The sequence below is a fragment of the Apteryx mantelli genome, chromosome 3 (genome assembly GCF_036417845.1).
Source record: "Apteryx mantelli isolate bAptMan1 chromosome 3, bAptMan1.hap1, whole genome shotgun sequence".
NCBI lineage: Eukaryota > Metazoa > Chordata > Aves > Apterygiformes > Apterygidae > Apteryx > Apteryx mantelli.
Genome location: NC_089980.1, coordinates 66,943,586 through 66,964,438, shown reverse-complemented (window position 1 = coordinate 66,964,438; position 20,853 = coordinate 66,943,586). Strand labels below are relative to the sequence as shown.

Here is a 20,853-nt window from a genome sequence, read left to right as displayed (position 1 = left end):
GCCGGGGCTGGCGCCGGACTGGGGGGAGCCTGGGGAAGGGAGCGGCGGAGCCCTGGGATCCGTCGGTGCGGCCCGCGCTCGGCGCCGCGGGAGGGGGAAGGGAGGGGAGGGAGGGGGCTGGGTGGCTCCTGCTGCTGCTGCTGCTGCCGCCACAGCGCTCGCCGCCTCCCCTCCCCCCCGGCGGGGGCTCCTCGCTGCAGCCTCTGTGCTCCGCTCTCGGTCATGTGACCCTAACGTAACCGGACAGGAAAAGCCGCCGCCGCCGCCGCCGCGCTGACTCCGTTGTTGCTGCTGCTGCTGGGCGCGGAGACGGCGGCGGCCCGCGCGGCACCAGGCGCCTCGGCGGCCCGCGCCCCCCAGGTGAGCAGCGGCCGCGCGGCGCCTTGCGGGGGCTCCCGGCGCCGCCCGCACGTGCGCCAAGCCCCGCCGCACCGAGCCGGCCGCGGCCCGGGCTGAGGCGGCGACGGCGGGCGGGCGCGGGGGCGCGGCGGGGCCTGCTCGGCCCTACCTCCTCATTGTGTGCGGGAGGAGCGGGCCCGGCCGGGCCGCGGGGTCCTGCCGCGCCGGAGCGGGCCGAGAGGGGCGAGGGGGAGAGGCGGCCGCGCCTGGCGCCGCTGGGACTGCCTGGCCTCCTGACAAACCCCCGCCGGGCCGGGCCGGGCGGCTCCATCCGGGACACAGCCCGGGGGGGGAGGGGGGATGGGCCCGCGCTGAGGGGAGGGGAGGCAGGGGGGCAGGGCCCGCGCCGGGGGAGGGAGGGAGGGGGGCCGGTCTCCCGCCGCCGCGCGCCGAGCTGGGCTCGGCCGGTTGGGGCCCGCTCGCACGCGCTCCCGCCCGCCCGCAGCGGGGCGGCCCCCCCCCCCCTCCGGCGGCATCCGGCGCAGGGAAGGGCGGGGGAGGAGGGAGCCGCGCGGAGCGGGAGGGGGCGGCCCCGTCTGTCTCTCCTCAGCAGGCTGGGCGGCCCTGGCGGCAGCAGCAGTCGCGGCGGTTCCCGTCTCGCGCGCCCTGGCGGCTCCGCTCGCGCTGCGTCTCGCGCCGTCTCCGTCCGTCCGTGCGCGCGTGGCGTGCGCGGGGGGGGGGCGCGGGGGGCGGGCAGAGAGCGGGGAGGAGGGGCGGGGCGCAGCCAGTGAGAGCGGCGCGCGGCCACCCAGCCTTCCGCCCCGGCGGCCAATGGGAAGGCGCCGCCACCTGTGCCACAGAGGCCGAGCGTGACTCCGGAGGACGGGCGGGAGGCCCCGCCCCCCGCCGCGCGCTACGGCGCGGAGCGGGGGAGCGGGCGCCGCGCGCCTCCTCCCCCCCAGAGCGCGCGCGCGCGCGCGCGCGGCCCCATTGTGGCGCGAGGCGGCGCCGAGCGGCCGTTGAGGGGCGGGGCCGGGGCCTGCGCTGCCGGCGGCCGAGCGCTGTGTGGGTCCTCGCCGCCGCGGGGAGGCTGCGGCGCTGACCTGTGCGGAGCTGCGGGACTAGAGAGACTGGAGCCTTTTTTTCTTTTCTTTTCTTTTTTTTTCTTTTTTTTCCCCCTCCTTGCCGTCCAGCAGCACCGTAGGTGTCGCGGGGAGCTTTCCGGCGCGGTGCATCTCCATGCTTCCCGTCCCGGGTCGGCGGTTTGCAGGCAGCCCCCGCTCCTGGTGCTCTCGGGCCCGGGAAGCTGGAGACGCTGACCTCGTGGGCACGGTGGCGCTGGTGCTGTGTGCCAGTAAACTGAAAAGACCGTGAAAGCTTTACTGGGAGATCTAGGATCCTTCTAAGGTGTTTAAAGATCAATCAAGAACCATTACGCTTCGGCTTAGCAGAGCTAAGCAGCAGTGTCCTGTCAGTATTGCTAGTTTCCCATGAGCAACCTACTGCTAGTCCTTGCTCTCTACTTCACTTTCTAATCATTCATAATAAGTCTTCAACCTTTTTTTCTTCTTTTATGATATGATGTCATATTCCTTTTTAGTATCTCATTTGACTTGGGCTTACCATTTTTCACTTTATGGTCTCAGCAATAAACATCTGTTTTCAGAAAGGATACAGTGTAGTGTGATTTTTCATATGCAGTTAAGCATATTATGTAATTACAAAAGCTGTGATAAAGCTGAAGCAAGGTAACCCATCAAGGCTACACTGCCAATCATATAATAGTAGGACTGTTCACATAAACACAAGAAATATTTTACACAGCCGTTGTATCAGTCAACCATAAAATATGGCCATGCCACTGTTAATCACATAATTTTTATTGGCCAGTGGTAAAATTCTTTAACATAGGCATACCTGTAACATACTGTCTATATAAAAGAGAGACTAAGTGGTTTCCTTACTCTTTCCCTCCTCTGTATAATTTTCTTAAAATTCTTAATGACTTCAGTTCAAAGCATTTAAATATATTTTAAACATACGCAAAAACTTAGTGTTGTGCACACATACAGACACCATATCATTTTGTGAAAAGGTTGATTTAGGTCTCTGATGATGGGTAACAGCTTCTCAACTGCCACAAAGGCTGTTGTTTAGACAAGGGTGGAACTGTAAGCTACGCAGACTTAGGGTGATAATAGCCAGAAAGAATGCCTTTCTGGCTTGAAGTTCCCTCACCTCAATGGTCTGTTCTGCCTGACGAGTTTTCCTGTCCAAGTACAAACCAGACTCAACACTGATGAATAAATGATGTGTGGCATGCACAGAATAATCTAAAAGATATAAAAATATCTAGGAAGCTTTCCGTAAGATCATGAAGTATACCTGTATGGAACATCCTGTAGTATTAAATAACAATGAACATATTTTCTGTTGCTGCTGACAGAGCAAGTATTCTCCTTTGGAGGGAAGCAGAGGATTTTAGCATATTGTTTGTAGAAACATAATTATCCAGACACTAATTGGGAGAGGAGGAGATGGACCTGAACAGAGTTGGAACATGATTTTTTTTCTTATTAATTGCAATAATTATAAGAAAATAATTGTCTGTATGTTAAATTATGTTTCCTTCTTTGCCCTTACACCCCTGACTCAAATGAGTTCTGATTTCTTGTGAATATGAAGGAATGTATTTGGTCAGCCCAGTTATTGGTTTTAATACTGGGGCATTCTTTCATTCTCAACAAGTAGAAATACTTGTTTCTCCTATGACTAAACATATTAGCCTATATGAAATACACCTTTACTCTCCTTCCCAAAAAGCCACGCTCTTACCATGTAAAAGAAACAAGCAGTTTTGTACCTTACCTAAAATTTCACTTACTGTTAAACTTTGAAAAAACAAAACTTTTCATAAATCCACGGCTTTTGATTCCCTTATCCTGCTTTCACCTTCTTTTTCTTTTCTGCTTATAGGTCATGTGCATTGTTCTGGGCATAATGTGTCCAGTTTTTTGTTGACTTCTCATGCTGCTTTATAGACATGTACAGACCTACATTACTTCATATTTTCACTTTTTCTGCCCAAAGCTCTATTTGTTCTTCTTAAGTTTATTACCACCTGTTGATCTTAATATCCATATATTCATCCATTCGTTCATCTGCAACTGTCCTAATGTGTTTCCCTGGCCATTTTTTCTCAAAAGTTAGGAATTCTTACTTCCAAGCCTACCCTCAAACTCTTGAGAAAAGTTTGTAGCTCCTACATTGTTCTTCTACAATGATCTTCTAACAGCTGCCGCAAGGAAGTGCTCTGAGGATGTCCGACTGCTGTAGCCCTGATTTAGGCTGGCTTACTTTGGTGCAGAATTTCACTTTTTTTTATCCTAAGTTGCTCTGACATCCAGGAATGAAGGGAACAGGGCCTGTCACCCCATAGGGTTCTAGATTTGATAGACAAGCATAAGCATTCTGGCATGCAGGGTCCTTAAAAAATACTGTTGTAGCTGATCTCAGTAAATAAATAAATAAATAAATAGCTGTTGGGTGGAAAGATTAGCCTCTCCTTTTCTGATAGTCCAGTAGTTAAAGGGCTTTCCAATACCTCAAATGATTTTTTTTTTTTTTTTTTTTTTTTGTCCGGGAAGATTCAAATATATACCTAGTATTCCCAGGAGAGGGCTGTAACCATCAGGAAAGCTTAACTGTTTAATGTTGGGCTTTGGATTCAGCTGGATGGACATCTAACGTTTATGTATGAAGTAGCTAGAGACACTGAAAATTGAGATAAAAAGTATCTAAATTGTCTTTTACTGGGTCCTACCCTTTCTTGTCTCTCCCATCCACATAGGTGAAAGTGACTGAAATCATAAGGGAGTTTTATTTTTACTAACTGAACAGACAAGTGAATTGATTAAATTAGTAGCCAAAATACTTCGGTCTTCCCTTTAAAAATAATGATTTTTTATTTATTGATTAGTAGTTTTTAGTACTTATTAATCTTTCTTCCCTTCCCTTAGCTATTTATTTTGCTGTATCTATGTCCCTCCCCATTCCTTTTCAGAACTCTCTATTCCTGGCTCTGCTTTGCTGTTTAAGCCTTTGTGAATCACATTATCTCTCATGAAATAGAAATACTTGCCTACATGTAAGGTATCATTTATATAGTAGCTTGGGATTAAGAGGTGTTACTAAAGCGGTACATACAGATATTAGAGGAAGATGCCTGTTAAGACAGATCTACTGTTACATCTGTACATCTACTGTTAAGTTTTACATGAAAGTCATTTGCTTTTCAGAGTGTAAAAAATGGATTTGGCCAACCATGGACTTATTCTGCTGCAGCAGCTAAATGCTCAGAGAGAGTTTGGTTTCCTATGTGACTGCACAGTTGCTATTGGTGATGTCTACTTCAAGGCACACAAATCTGTCCTTGCTTCTTTCTCCAACTACTTTAAGATGTTGTTTGTTCATCAAACCAGGTAACTATAAAAAGGTTAACTGTTAAAATGTTGCTCAGTTAGCTAAGGTAAGAAGGTCTAGCAACATTTTGAAACCTTCTGAAATGTTCTCTTTGCTTTTTGCTGTGACATATAATGAATCTGGAATCTGTTCCTACTGCAAACTGGAAACTCAATAAAAAAGTGTTAAAGTTGAACTGTGATTCATTAACAATAATGTTATAATTTAGCAAATGTTCTTTATCTTTCAAAAGCATAGAATGCCTAGAATTGAATATTTAAGGGATCCTGTCTTTTCACTGTTGCACTTTTTTTTTCCTCCACTCACTATCCTCTGCCCAGTCTTGACACTATTCCTGACATTCCCATAACATTATATATAACCCAATAAGTATTTGCTAAGAGTTTTGGAGAAATAAACATGTAAAAGATGGTAATCTGTTTTGTTTTGTTTTTTTAAGTTTGCCAAAGTAGGTTAAATAAAGAAATATTATATAGTGGTGGAAAATAAGGGAATGTTTGGTTTGGTTTGGTTTGGGTTTTTTTTTGCAGACAGCCTAACATAGTGGGCATGGAAAAGATAAAGCAAATGACTGTTTTGAAGATTTTCATATTCTTTTTTTTCTCCAATTATTTGAATTTGCTCAAAAAGTTTATATTAAGTGAGCAAATGCTAAGAGTTCTTAGCCAAAAGCAAAAGTCAAGGTCAAAGGCACATTTGCACTTCTGAGATAGGTCTGCAGGCAGATCTGTAAGTTTGGATGCTCTGTCAAGAGCATTATAATCATCTCTGGAGGACAGCATTGCAAAAGTTTGCATTTGAATAATATATCTTGGGTTCAAAAGCAGTCAGAGGGATAGCTCAAGAAGGATGCACCTCCATTAAGAAATGAATGAATTGACTATAATTTCCTCCTCAGCTTAGTAGCCTACTGTGGTTAGAGCATTTAGACGGCAGTGTGGGGTCATGTCTGTTTCTACATTTCTCTCTTTTATTTAATGTTTGTTTAATGTAAGAGCTACAAATAACTCTGAGAAAACAGTTAGAATGCCAGGTTCTCTCACATCAGCTAAATGCCCTAAACAAGATGTTCCTGATTTTCTTTCCTGTTCCATGAATCTTGCCTTTCTTTCTACACAAAGATCAGGCTTCAGTGGAGGAGTGATGGGTGTTTCAATCCAGAGTATCCTAAAGCTTGATGGATAGGGCATGCTCCCAACAGGAGGATGGTGTGTGTTTGAATTCTCTTAGGCTGAAGGGGGCATTACAACCCAAGTGTCTCACTTAGTTGAGTGCTCTAACCAAGAGGCTGTTACGCTGACTGAGCGTACAGCTGGTGCCACCTTTCCTTCCTCCCTGTTCAAGGAAGGAAACTACTCTTCTGCTTTATGACAAGTCTGGCCTTCGTGCATTAGATGTGCTCAGACTATACCTGTTGTATCAGATCCTTAGGGAATTCACATGCTTTCCAGTGTGGTTTCTGGATCGTAATACAATTTAGACAAGGGATACCAAACATTTGCAAAACTGTAACTGTAAACACTAGCGAGACATAGAAGCCAAAGAGGCAAGTGCCAAATTAATTTTAGGTGTTTTCAGGGCTAAGAGCTGGGAAAAATTTAGTGGATTGTGAATTTAGACTCACTAGAAGGTTTTAATTTAGCTTACAGATGTGTTTAAATCCAACAAAAAAAAGGCAAAATATTGTCACAATTTACAAAATATATTAATATATGACAACAATTCTATAACATAACAGCAATTCAAAAAGTTACAGATTGCAATGGGACAGCTTTATCTTTCAAGACAGTTACTTTCTTCCGGAAAACAAAATGTCATCTTTAAAGTAGCCAATAAGATTAGCTCTTTTATGTCAGAGCATTTCTCTACTGATGAACTATACCCTCTCTTTTTAAGTAACACTAACCATTGCTGGAATTGACGCTTAGTAGAAACTTCAGAGTGCAATATATATGTGATAATGGTTTTCCCATCATTACTGAGAATGACAAATACCACTTCATATCCCCATTAAGAATGTGTTAACATATTACAGACTGATCAGCAAATGCTAGTATCCTGTTCCCACTAGTAGAGTGGGGATATTTCATTAAGCAAACATATTTATTACAGATTCTGTCTTCTGAATTTAAGTGATGTGTCTGATTTTTATTAATGCTTTAATAACCTAGATCTGTTTAAAAAAAATTTTCTCATCTCTTATTGATAATTTTGTTTCACATTTCAGTGAATGTGTCCGTTTGAAAGCAACTGACATACAGCCAGATATCTTCAGTTATCTCTTGCATTTGATGTACACTGGGAAGATGGCACCGCAACTCATTGACCCAGTTCGACTAGAACAGGGAATAAAGTTTCTGCATGCATATCCACTAATTCAAGAGGCCAGCCTTGCAAGTCAGGGAACTTTTTCCCACCCGGATCAAGTTTTTCCATTAGCATCTTCATTATATGGCATTCAGATTGCAGATCACCAGATAAGACATCCCACTAAGGTTACGTCAGCAAATGACAAACTCGGGCGAGAACCAAGGCCACAGACTTCACGGATGAACCAGGAACAGGTTTCTGAGGGCTCACAACTCTCGCAGCTAGCTACAACTCTGCCACAAGTGACACGGACAAATATGACCACTTCTGACCCACTGCCATCATCTTTATCTCCAGAATTGGTATCTGCTGCTGGCAATAATTCTCCCACAGGAGAAGAAGCCAACATGGAAGCATCTTCTTCAGATGAACAGCCTGCTTCACTCACAATAGCACACGTTAAGCCAAGCATTATGAAAAGGAATGGAAGCTTCCCAAAGTACTATGCCTGCCACCTCTGTGGCCGCCGGTTCAATTTGCGAAGTAGTTTGCGTGAGCACCTCCAGATCCACACAGGAGTTCCCTTCACCTCTTCCCAGCAGGGAGAAAGTAACATTTCTTTGTCTCTCTGTAACAACACAGCTGAAAAAGATGCCATGGAAGTGCCTGAAGCTGGAATGATTAGTGACAGCGAGCTGCAGCAGATCTCAGACTCCCCAATAATTGATGGGCAGCAGCAATCAGAGACACCACCCCCCTCAGATATTGCAGACATAGACAACTTGGAGCAGGCAGATCAAGAGAGGGAAGTAAAAAGACGGAAATATGAATGTTCCATTTGTGGTCGCAAATTTATTCAGAAAAGCCACTGGAGGGAGCACATGTACATACACACTGGCAAACCTTTCAAGTGCAGCACTTGCGACAAAAGCTTTTGTAGGGCTAACCAGGCTGCCAGACATGTGTGCCTAAACCAGAGCATGGACACGTACACGATGGTGGACAAACAGACTCTGGAGCTCTGTACTTTTGAGGAAGGCAGTCAAATGGACAACATGCTAGTACAGACCAACAAGCCCTACAAATGTAACTTGTGTGACAAAACGTTTTCAACTCCCAATGAAGTAGTTAAACATTCATGCCAAAATCAAAACTCTGTCTTTACACTAGAAGAAGATCGCTCCATTCTGCTAGGTAGTGGGGACACAGAAGCCACAGAGACTGATAATTCAGTGTTAGCCTCCATCAAAAAGGAGCAGGAAGCAGTGTTGTTAGACTGAATGTGAAACCTATATCAATTTTTTAAAGTTTCTTTATTCATTTTTATTAAATCAATTTTTTCCTCCCCCATTTTACCTCACTTTCCCCCTGCCATCTTTTCCACCATCTTCCTTCCCACCCTTTGTCTTCAGCAACCAGAACTGTACTGGCACATTAGGAAATTGGACTTTGCCTCTCCCACCAAAACAAACAAAAAGCTCTTGCATCAAACCACAACATAATTGATTTTAATACAAAGGAACGTGTGAAAAATAATTCAGCTAACTATGTTGATAGTATTAGTTAATCTAAATTTAATAGATTTTAAACAAAGTTTAGGTTACTTAAAAGCATATTTAGATACAATGATGAGTGTAATGAGAAACAGAATATGAATTTGATGAGCAAAGAATATATATATATATATATTAGTTTCCCTGGTAAAAGGCATTTTGAGAAGATCTGGCAAATCAAACTCCACATGCAAGTTAATTAAGATTATAACTTAAAAAAAACCCCAAACCTCAGAATTTTTCTCAATGAATCCAAAAAACTATTCATTGAGTACAAAAGAGCTGAGGGTGTTGGTGGTTTTTTTGCCTTATGTTTTCCTTCAAGTATGCTTTGGGTATCTGTTTCAGGTAGCATCATTGATTCAAGCAAAGTAGTTACTTAGTCAAATTTTGACTCAAGTAGCTGTAATAATAATGTGATGGCAATCTTTATATATATATAAAAATACTGTATATGTATAAAGATTTATATATATATAGAAAGTGTGTGTATATTTGGTACAGGTAAATAAATGCACACATCCTTTTTAAGCAACTGGCCATCTGCTTTCAGATTCAGCCCAGAAAGTCTTTTAGTTGTTTGACAGAACTAGTCATTGCACCAATTATTTTTAACCAAATTTAAAACGTCCTGAGCTGTGTGCATTTTTATTGGCCTGTTGGAAAGAAGCTGATATGATAAGTGTTGTCACCCAAGATACAAAGGGAACTAGAGAAGTGACATACTGGTGAGCCCTGTAACATCACTGGTGCAGCACACGCATGTGGTGGTAGCATAGTTTTGAGTCATTCTGGATGAAAGGAGAGAGAAGAAACTTTATTGCCTTACTCAGGCAAGGAATGCCCATGATTTCATTTGGTCTAATTGCATGAGTTAAGATGAAGAAAAAGTAGTGCAGAGACCTGCTAGCAAGAGGGGATCATGGTTGTTTTAAAGTGAATCTGTAGTCCTGAACTGGCAAATTTTGCTCTTTGAGAGACCCATTATTTTCAAAGCCAAGACAAAGTCTGCAAAAACTGAAAGGATGAATTCTGTAGTTTTAGTTACTGCTGATGATAGCACTGCATCTTTGTGTTTAAAATCAAGTTGTTGATTCTTGCTGTTTTATATAAATACCCGGGATTTTTGCCAGTAGCCTAAAACTCTAAACTGACAGCAGCAATGAAGCCCACCGAACAATTCCTGGGCCAACAGGAGGCTGAAGCAGACAGAATAAGCGCCCCATCATAAATGGAGATAGTGTATGTTTTGGGGGGAGGGGTGGGAGAGGGCAAGTCACAAACCACAGCTCTACTCTGTGTATACGTTTAAACTGAATATCATCTTTTTGTGTATAGTTAAGTTCTCAGATTTGTAAGTTTTTATACATCATTTCATTGAATAAAAACTGAATTAAATGGGATGTGATTTACTGAGTTGAAGATGAAAGATTATTGGATTTTGATCCTTCTAAGGGAACTCTAACTGAATCCATTTAAAAACCAAGCAGTATTCTGTGTATCAGAGTAAAACCTCCGTCACATATGAACAAATAGCTTACTAAAGCCTAAAACAGTGGATTTAGCACAAAGGGTCCCTACATATTTCTCAAGTTTATTGTAAGATAATAATTATTGTAAAGTTTACTATAAGTGCTACTGAGTTGATTATCTGTATTGTATTAGAGTAATAGATTTAAAATCAGTTGATTTTACTTTGAAGTATAAAATGTTTTGAGGTAAAAAAAAAAATCTTACTGAATTATTTTAGTGTTGCCCACTTTAAACCTTTTTTAGGATCTTCATCTACCAATGTAATTTCTCTAAATATGTTCTTATTTCATCTCACTAAGTCTGAAATGCACTCAGAGCAGGGGGGAAAAGAATCATTCCTTATTCAGGGTATGGTCAAGGTTTTGAAGTTGCTGTGGTTTAGGGGATAGACATAAGTTCATTTCTAAAATGACTGCAGCTGCTAAAGGTGCTGCCACCTCAGCTATTAGTTACTGTTTAGTCAGATGATCTCTTAAGAACTCCAGGTGTGCTCCTATGCTCCTAGCTTAACCAGGTGGCTGGTTATATCAGAAGCGTATGTGTGGCCACGCTGGTTTTTGTTAGACAGTCAGCAGCCCCTGGTTTTTATCTCATTGCTGCTCTCACCTCTCCTTCTCCGCTGTTTGGAGAATGTTTGCTCAGCTGCATGTTGAGTGGGCTCAGTGAACTGATGCCACTGAAAAATCACCAGTCTAAAAAAAAAATGCTGTTTTTCAGTCAAATCGATTGCCTATTTTAGCTCTGCAGAGGGTTACACATGACTCATGGGTTGTGCAAGGGCAGGAATGAGCAGGCAGGAGGATCACTGAAGCCAGTGTTGTTGCTGAAGACATCCACGGCAAAGAGGGGGGAAGCGGTAAGTCCCACTCAGGCAGGTCCCTCCTCTGGTGGGCCGTGGCGCCTGCAAACTTGTGTGCTGGCACAAAAAGAAGGTGCTGTGTAGGGCAGGAAACAAGCAGCCAGGAGCAGAGATGGGTTATGGCAGCACTGCTGCTGCAAGAAATGTGAAATTGCAGGCTCAACAGAGGTACCCGCACCTGTTAACTTTCATTCTTAAGAAATAACACTGTCCAGAAAAGAAATATAATTTCACAATGAAGAGATTATTTTGATATATGTTCAGCTATTATAATAGTTTATTTTAAATACACTTTATTGTCTGATATTCCATAGTGATGTTTAAGTCATTGGCTCTTACCGCTTGGGAAGTTTTGTTCCTCCACAATGAATTAGGAACATTCCAGAAAGCAGGATCGCTATATTTTGGTAAAAATTAGTTTTCAGGTTATTACAGCTGCACCAAGAATTTGGATACTATATCCTTAGAGTACAGCTATAGTTTTATTCAAGCTTCTTTGTTAAATCCTATCTGAATTAGTATTACAGTCAGAGAAAACTTCAAATTTTATCTTTAAGCTTCTAACCCAGAAGGTTATGACTGAATTATTCATTCAGTCTGCTCACCTGGTGAAGTTGAGAATGTTCTATAAAATTAAAAGAATACAGGTGTGCAGGAACTGTTGAATAATCTGAGGTAAATATGCCATCATTCAAGTCTGGAATTTATCCCCAGTATGTTTCCAAAGGAAATACATTAACTTCAAAGTTAATTTCCTTGGCATGTCACTTAGTAAGATACCTCTGCCTTGACCTCAGAAGTCCTAAGCACCTACAAACCTGGGTGTGTTTGGTCAATAGAAAGAACAGATGATTATCATTTCTGAAAGCTAAGGTAGCAGTCCACTACAAAAGAAAAAGTATTTTTTTTGTCAACTTTATATTAAATATCTTTTTGGTCATTGGTCTGATAATCATTCTGCTTCTTCACAGGGAGAATTTATTAGAAAATGTTAGTGTTGCAAATATTGAATATTTTAAGCTGTGTTCATGTTTACACTGTAGGGTCTTAAGTTACTGTCTTGATTTTTTAGAAAATCTGCTTTCCAGCTCTTCAGCTCCAAATCACATAAAATAATAGGTTCAGTCACAAAAAGTAGATTTCTTTGTATTAGCTTTAAATAACTTCTTTGACATTACAAAATCTTTTAAAATTAATTAAAGCAGTATGAAACACAGCTAAACAAGTGCAGGTGCTAGGATGTCCTGTGGCATCACAATTGCAATGTTTTTCCCAATCTGCCTAACAGCAGGATGTTACCTTTTTAGGTATTTCTGCTTTTTCGGAGAGTAATATCTTTTAGTTATCTTCAACACAAACTATTGAAGACCAACATTATCCATTATTAATTCAGCTAAAGTATGTGTATGTGATTGTTTTTGCATGTCTTTTAATCTTCAAAAAGCAAATTCAACTAAAGAGGAACTCATTTTGAAGTGAGCTGGAGTTGTCATCTACTCTGTTATTTATTGCTTCATTAAAGGCAACAATGTTTCCATAGAGCAAGATACTTCATAGCTATGAATGGTTAGGGGTATTCAGGCTACTTAAAGAAACCGAATTCTATTTAACATGCCTATTTCAACACTGTGGTGATAAAGGCTGTCTGTTTAAAAAAAAAAAAAAAAAAAAGCTTCGTCCTACCCTTAGGCAGTATGATTCCATTGTAGTTTTGTTCATTAATGTTTGATTGTAAACATGCCTGTTGTTGTCCCTGGATCATGGAATCCCAGTCATACCAAGACCAGAACAAAATACAGACAGAAAAGAGTCTTTTGCAGCCTGCCTCATTAATGTGTTCTTGCCAGATGATCTATGATCATTTCTAGAAGTGAGAGAAACTCACTGTCCTTAAATATGGGCTTCTGTCAAATCTGCTATTAAAAAGAACATATCTTTATGGAACTTAGCCAAAACCACCAAACTCCCTTCCTTGGTAGTATAGACTTGCTGCCATGCAAGGTGAAAAATGTTCTCTCTCAGTTCCTCAAGAATTTCAATCAAATACCTGTAGAAGCATTATCTTAATGGCTTCTTTCTTTCCCTTTTTATGCCACTCCTCAGATAACTCTAGTCATTTCCCTATTTGCTGTACTAGAAAATAAAATACAAAAGTGTCAATGTTCCAGTTTAGTATAACCTCGAGAGATAACACACTTTATTACTCCTTGGTGTAGTAGTTTTTCTTATTAGCTGAAGCATTCTTCCTAGATCATGCTGGGTTTCCACAGAACTTGCACTGTTCCTAATTCGTGGATTTGTACTGATCACAAACACTCTGTGCCCCCAATTTGCCACCAGAGGTAGCAGAGAGGGAGGTAGTACCAAAAAGGTCCACTTGGGAAGACCTGCTCTCTGTCTCCCCTTTTATGGTGGGGAACTTCTGTGTTTGCAACATAAATTCCTGACATTTAGTCTTACAGTCTTGATAGAATCAACCAACTGCTTTCAAGTGCTCTAGGCTAGGATTGCTCAGTTTTTACTTGTGGGTTATTTATGGTCCATAAGAAAAAATAAAGTGTTCGCAAACTTCTCACAAGCAAAAATAAAGCCCACACAGTCATATGTTTTTATGCAATTACTAGAAAGAAATCAGTCCTGCTAGTGAGTGTAGTCAGGACACTGTTCTGGGCTGCTGTCACAGCCCTCAGGAAAGCACATTAGCTTGTTTGCATAGACAACTATGAAACAATGATTAAGAGAAATTCTGTATCATTGTGCAATTTCAACAGTTAAGGAGCATTCCTATAAGCTATCTAGAAGGGAAAGTCACAGGATAGACTGGCATGAGTCTCAGTAAATGTGATTACTCCTTTCCAAAAAAGGCAGGAAAGGTATGACATGAAGAACGTTTTGTTGGTCTTTTTACTTGAAGTCTCACGTGCAGTGATTATTAAGATTATTAAATAGTATTTTATTTTATTTTTTTTAAAAAAGATACTAAAGTCCTAGTAGAGGACTGAAATTGGGCAGGATGGTCTCCAGTAGGAGTTTCCTTGCACAAACCTGGTGTAGTCTTTGGAAAAAGCGTTAGTTCTAAAGCTTTGCCGTTTCTGTTGGACCTAGGTTTAATTCTGAGGCAAAAGAGAGGGAACCTAAAATACATTGCCTACTTGGGAAAATTGACCAGCAAAGCTCTTACAGATGACATCCATGAAAACAATTCACACACAAAACACCCTGTAAAAACTTTTTGGTGAAACTGCACTAAAAAAAGAGTAGTTTGGACTCTTTCCTATTAAGACATGCTTTCTAAGAGTAGGAATATCTACAAAAAAAGTTATTATAGAGCAGCTTAATAACTGAAGCTTATGTCCAAATTTCTTTTTTTGGATAAATTCCTTATACAAAAACCAGCCCCTAGGTATTGGCATAGACTTTTGACTCCCTTACTTACTAGTTTTAAGGTCTTAAATGACAGTAGTCTTGCTGATAAATAATTAACATACTCATATACACTATTTTTAAATCTTATCCAAATTGGGATTTTAAAACACTGTAAATTACTGAAAAAGGGATAGAAAGAAAAGGAAATGTATTTTCCCTATACTTTGTTGTCCTTTACAGTGAAAAGATTCTGCATCAGCCAATCCTTCAGCAGTCAGGACACGACCTTCTGTTTCCGTGCCAGCGAGCTCCTGTCCCCGTCCTCCTCAGCATCTTGGTGAACACGCTTGAGCATATGGACAGTCCTGTGGGAAGGATGTGCATGGCTATCAGGTTATACATTTTTATAGCTATATATACACACAGGCACACACACACACACTCACACATATTCCCATATGGAAACAGACGTTCTGCAGGGCGAGAGGCAGAGCCCTTCCCCTCTTTGAAGGGCTGCACTAAGGGTGGCTAAAGCCACCACTTGCAACTGGAACTGCTGAATGAGGGCACCTGGTTTCCTAAATGCCAAGATGTGTCACGATGCTCCTTGAAAATGGTTTGATGAGCACGTGCTGAGCCTGATTCAGGAGAGCAGGACAGGAAGGGGGTGTGAACCTCCAGCAGGTCATTTGTGTCCCCCAGGCTCTTGGTTGGCATTGCTCCCAGGAGAAAGAGCAGTGAGTTGAAGAGCTGGTGGTGGAGAAGCTGTATGGGGCGGAAATGCTGCTGCTTCCCCTGCACAACCCAACAAAGGCAGAAGGCCGAGGGGAAGCAAGTCCAGCCCCGGCTGTCTCCAGGTTTGTCGAGAGCTGCTGGGATTACACTCAGCATACTTTTTGGAGTCACAGACTGCACAGAGTAACATTCCAGAGTCACAAACTGCACAGCATCCTTCCCCAACTGTGGGTGGGTGAGAGAGGGAATTTTCATGGAAGGAAAAGCACTTTATTCAGGCTGCCAACACCCTGGGGCAACTCTTGCTTCTTCTCTGGCTGGCCTTCAGGAAAGCAGGAGGTGCGCAAGGTTGAGGTGTTTCTGTGCTGTCAGGCTCTGCAGTCCCAGGGCCAGACTGGTCAAGAGTGTTTGGAGGCGCTGAAAGCGGTTGCCCAATAGAGACGCCCCTCTAGGGGCACATCACAGGGAGTCTGGGCTGGGTGCAGGGGGACAAAAAATACAGCACACCTGGTATGTGGAAACACTACTCTTTTCTCTCCACAGGTAAGTGAGGGGGTAGGGGGCTTTCATTCCACACAGCTAGTATTTCAGATGTGCCTTTCAGGTTCCTGACCCAAAATTGTCAGTCACCTTAAAGACTGTAGGGCATGAAACTAATAAGGGACACTGCCTACCTGCAGGCACAGTAATAACGGGATCCCACACCAAGAGCAATCCCCTGCTGTTTAGAAGTGGGTATTACATAGAGAACTTGACTTTGCAAGATAAAGGAGATAGGAAAAGCACATGTTCTTGCTCAGAAAGGAGCTGAGAGTTTCTGGGAGAAGCTTTTAGAAGGTCCAATGGACGCAAGCCCAGGTCTCATATTATCAAGAGAATCATTGGCAAGATCTTTCTTGCAGGTGAAGGAGGAAGCAAAAGAAACCCAGACTGACTTTCCAATTCCACGCTGTGTTTGTGGATTGAAAGGAAAATCACTCGAGATCTTTTCAAACAGAACCAAGGGGAGATTCACCTAAGAAACAGCTACAGAACACCACAGTGCCATTTCCACAAAGGAGCTTTCTAAAACACATCACAGTTTGCATTTCTTCGAGGATCAAATTATTTGTCAAGAAACAGTCACGGAAAAGAAGACACCACTAAAACATTTCCTGCTGGGACAGGAGAAAATCCTGGCACACAAGCAGCTTTTGCCTACAGCTGGCCCTACAACCTGCACAGCTCCGCTTCTGTAGTTGGGCGAGCCCCAGCTTACCCAGAAACTGTGTTCCCCAAGGGCCATTAGCCTCCCTGGGGACCCCTGTGAATAAATGCGGTAGCAGGTGATGCAGTGATAACTGCTGCTCCCTATCATGGCCCTAGAGAAATGGGGGGTGGGGAGGGAAGCAGGTACTTGAAGAGAAAAAAAACAGCTGGTGACCACTGGGTGGGACACATTATGCCCTCTGGGTCCAGCATTGTTCAACTTCTTCATCAGTGACCTGGATGAAGGGACAGAGTGCACCCTCAGCAAGTTTGCTGATGATACAAAACAGGGAGGAGTGGCGGATATGCCAGAGGGCTGTGCTGCCATTCAGAGAGACCTGGCCAGGCTGGAGAGGTGGGCGGAGAGGAACCTCATGAAGTTCAACAAAGGGAAGTGCAGGGTCCTGCACCTGGGGAGGAATAACCCCATGCACCAGTACAGGTTGGGGGTTGACCTGCTGGAAAGCAGCTCTGCGGAGAAGGACCTGGGAGTGCTGGTGGACACCAAGTTAAGCATGAGGCAGCAATGTGCCCTTGTGGCCAAGAAGGCCAATGGGATCCTGGGGTGCATCAGGAAGAGTGTTGCCAGCAGGTGGAGGGAGGTGATTCTCCCCCTCTACTCAGCCCTGGTGAGGCCACATCTGGAGTACTGCGTCCAGTTCTGGGCTCCCCAGTACAAGAGGGATGTGGCACTACTGGAGCAAGCCCAGCGAAGGGCTACAAAGATGATTAGGGGACTGGAGCGTCTCTCTTATGAGGAAAGGCTGAGAGAGCTGGGCCTGTTTAGCCTGGAGAAGAGAAGGCTGAGAGGGGATCTTATCAACGTGTACAAGTATCTGAAGGGAGGGTGTCGAGAGGATGGAGCCAGACTCTTTTCAGTGGTGCCCAGTGACAGGACAGGAGGCAACGGGCACAAACTGAAACGCAGACAATTCCATCTGAACATGAGGAAAAACTTCTTCAGTGTGAGGGTGACAGAGCACTGGAACAGGTTGCCCAGAGAGGCTGTGGAGTCTCCTTCTCTGGAGATATTCAAAACGCGCCTGGATGCAATCCTGTGCAATGTGCTCTAGGTGACCCTGCTTGAGCAGGGGGGTTGAACTAGATGATCTCCAGAGGTCCCTTCCAACCTCAGCCATTCTGTGATTCTGTGATGTCCGATTCCAGCGTCAATAGCCAAAGTTACCCTTCCGCCACAGCTTGCCTGCCCTGCTGCGGACAAGCCAGGGAAGCTGCAGCATCACCTCCACCGCAAGGGCACTCCAGGCCCGACCGGCAGGTCCCAAGCGCTGCCCGCACCTGCCGCCGCCCCGTCACACGCGGGGGGGGCGCGCAGTAGCCAGGCCGCTGCCCGCAGCGCCCCGAGCCGGCACCGGCGGGCACCGCGCCGCGCCGCCGGCGAGAGCCGCCTGACAGGCCCCGGGGCCCCGCGGGCCCGGGCAGGGGCAGCCGGGGCCCGCCTGCCGCGGCGCGGCGCGGCGCGGGAGGCTCCCCGGGAGGCGCCGGGCCGAGGCACCGCAGGGGCGCGGCGGAGGCGCCGGCGGGCAGAGCCGGGCGGGGGCAGTGCGCGCTGCGGCCGCGGCGGGGCGGGAGGTGAAGGGCGGCGAGGGGCGGCCCGCCCGGCCGGGGAGCGCAGCCCGCGGGAGGCAGGGAGGGAGGGGGCGGCCCGCCCGGCGCCGGCTCTCGCTGCCCGGCGGCGGCCGGCGGCGCTCGGCACCGCGGGCGGGCAGCACGGGGAGGGCGGCGGGGCTCGGCTGCGGCCGGCTCCCGGGAGGCGGCGGCGCCGCCGCCGCCGCGGCAACCGTCTCCGGGGGAGGCGCGAGCGGGCGGGGCGGGGAGCGTTGTGACGGTCGCCGGGGCGGGGCGCGGTGTCAGCTGCGCTGCCGGCAGAGGCCGTTGGGCCTTACCGGGCCGCGGCGGTTTCTCCCGGCGGCCGGCGTCGGGGCGGGCGGCCGGGGCGGGCAGGCGGCTCTGTTGGCCCTGGGCGCCGGGCGATGCGGGGGCGGTGGTGGACGGGCCCTGGGTTCATTCTGGTGCCCCCCGAGCGCTGCCGGGGGGCGAGATCAGCCCGGCTGGGGCTGGTCGGGCCCATCGGGTGGCGGTAAAACGGCCCCAAATGTGCTCGAGTGCTTTTGGCGCGGGGCGTCGGTTTGTGGTGAACGACGTGCGTCCATGTCAGCGGCGGGGCTGAGCTGGAAAGCAGAAGCCACAGCCGGGCTTTCGGGGAGCTCCGGTCAGAGCTGGCTGCCGGGACCCGGGCCGAGCGCGCCGTGCTGGTGGGCGCACAGCACCTGCACCGCCGGCTGCCCTCTAGCCCACACTGCGGTGCCGCTTCCCGGCGCGGCGTGCGAGCTGAAGGAATGAGGCGACGTAACCACCAGGTGTCACTGTCCTGCTTTCCCTTTCCTGGAAGAAAAGCTTTTCAGGAGAACGGAAAAGGTGCCTAGCTGAACTGGCAGTAGTTTCTTGACCTGCTCTGCGGGATCCTTAGGCTGCAAAGTGTTGCCGGGGTATCATACAGATCTGCTGGATCCCGTGTTGCTGGCTGACGTCCCAATGTCCCGAAAGGCAGCCTAAAACACTTGAGATGCGCTCCTGATTTTGCTTTCCCATACAAGCAAGGAATTTAGATACCATAAAGACATGATATGATAGGAGGCAGAAGAGTGCGGTGGGCCCTTGGTATGCCATGTGTAGTGAGCTAAACTCCCTGCCATGACCAAGAATGAAAATGTGTCTTTGGATGCTATGAAGAGTTTTCATTAAGAAAAACCAGGAGAACTGTAAAATGAGTTAAGGGACACTGATGTAGTCCTAGCTCTTTTTTTTTTTCTGTGTGGGTAGTGATGTAAAGTCTTGATTACTTTGGGGAGAGTAAGCCAATGAAATACCCATGCCCTTGGATTCTGAAATCTTTGGTTTGGAGGGGATGTTTCAGGAGAAGTGCTGCAAGGCCAAGCTATTTCAGTGAGGCTTTGGGCATTACCCCTGAGCACAGAGGGAGCATCACCATGACTTGGGCTCCCTAGGCAGCAGGTTGGTTTGAGCTAGCTGCTCTCAAAGGTGCTCGTCACCCCTGAGAGAGCAGTGGGCTGCAGGAGTACATGCCAAATACACTTGCAGTAATGTAACAACAGGACTGAGCTCCTGTCAGCCTTCTGTGCACCCAGAAATCTCAGTATTGCTCCCTGAGGGGGATGCTGAGGAGCAGGATGAAGTGAGGTTTCCTGTGGCCGCGCAAGACATCAGTGGCAGAACCGAACTGAAAATCAGATGGAAAAGACAAATGCCACACTTCCCAAAGCCTGAAACATTTCGTTTGGCTTCACTATGGTTTTAGCTTTGAGTCGCACCCAGGTCAGTGTAGTCACTAAAGTGGGCCCCTGCAGATTAGCAAGGTGTTCTCAAGGCTGCAAGTCAGAAGAATTCAGCTTCAAGATCAGTGCCAGGGTTTGCTCTCCAAATCAACCTTTCCTCCTTTGCTTAGGTCCTCCTTCAACTCCTTGCATGCTTTTGCATTGGCAGCTTTTCCAAATATCCCTTCAGTGGCAGGTCCTTCCCTATGCAATATAGCCCAGAGAGCCTGCAGGGAAGAAGAGACAGGGGTGGGAGAAGAGTTCCTTGGGTGAAGAAAGGCTGTTCATTGGAAATTTCTTTGGAAACAGAAGCAAGTTTTTGACTATGAGGTGCCCTCTGCTTTATTTGGGTTTGACTCAAGTTCTCGCTGCAGGTGGATTCCATTGCTAGCAACCTGATTTGCCCCCAACCCGCCCTGTTTTTGTCCTGGTGAACTCCCAGATACAGTGGAAAGCAAACACCCAAATCCCCTGTCTCCTGAGAGTCACAGTGCAAGTGTTGGGGATGCTGCCTCACACGAGAAGCTGGCAGCAGGATAGCTGCATGGCCGACTTACGTGCACTGGCTGGGGCAGGGTCTCATCTTTCTCATCTTTGCCACAAAGAGTTGCCAGAGGCTGCCCAGAGAGGGCTCTTGAGGCCAGAGCATGACAGGGCTTTTGAAACAAACACACAAACACACACACACACAACACATACACAAAACACGCATATACATTTACAAGACACATAGACACATGGCTGGCCACACACATAAACACAGACCTGCCCTGGTCCCTCCAGGAGCCAGCTTGCAGACCCGCGCTCTCTCCAGTCTCCGGCCCACCCTTACGGCTGCCTCGATTCCAACTCCCAAGCCTCTTAACCTACTCGCCGGCCAGTCCGGCTTCATATTTGCTAGCCATCACACACTGACACACAGACCCTCACGCGCTCCAGGGGCAGCACCACAGATGCACAGGCCCCTGTGGCCCCTGGTGCCACTCCCATTGCTGGCACATAGACCTCCACACACACACATGCACGAAGAATAGAAGGTCTCCTCAGGCAGGAAAACAGTCAGAAATGGAGT

General features: G+C 46.3%; 1 protein-coding gene across 4 annotated transcripts; it reads left to right on the top strand.

Annotated features, from left to right (window-relative positions):
• The first annotated feature begins 229 nt into the window (after window positions 1–229).
• On the top strand, window positions 230–10,082 carry ZBTB2 (zinc finger and BTB domain containing 2). Of its 4 annotated transcripts, XM_067293572.1 has the most exons (4): window positions 230–360; window positions 1,536–1,746; window positions 4,638–4,820; window positions 7,049–10,082. In XM_067293572.1, the coding sequence occupies exons 3-4, from the start codon at window positions 4,648–4,650 to the stop codon at window positions 8,409–8,411; spliced, it is 1,536 nt and encodes a 511-aa protein (XP_067149673.1). In that variant the 5' UTR covers window positions 230–360; window positions 1,536–1,746; window positions 4,638–4,647; the 3' UTR covers window positions 8,412–10,082. The 4 variants fall into 4 exon arrangements, with proteins under 4 accessions (XP_067149673.1, XP_067149672.1, XP_067149675.1 ...); XM_067293571.1 differs by lacking the exon at window positions 1,536–1,746; XM_067293573.1 differs by lacking the exon at window positions 230–360 and having other exon boundaries at window positions 1,521–1,746.
• Window positions 10,083–20,853: the final 10,771 nt, after the last annotated feature.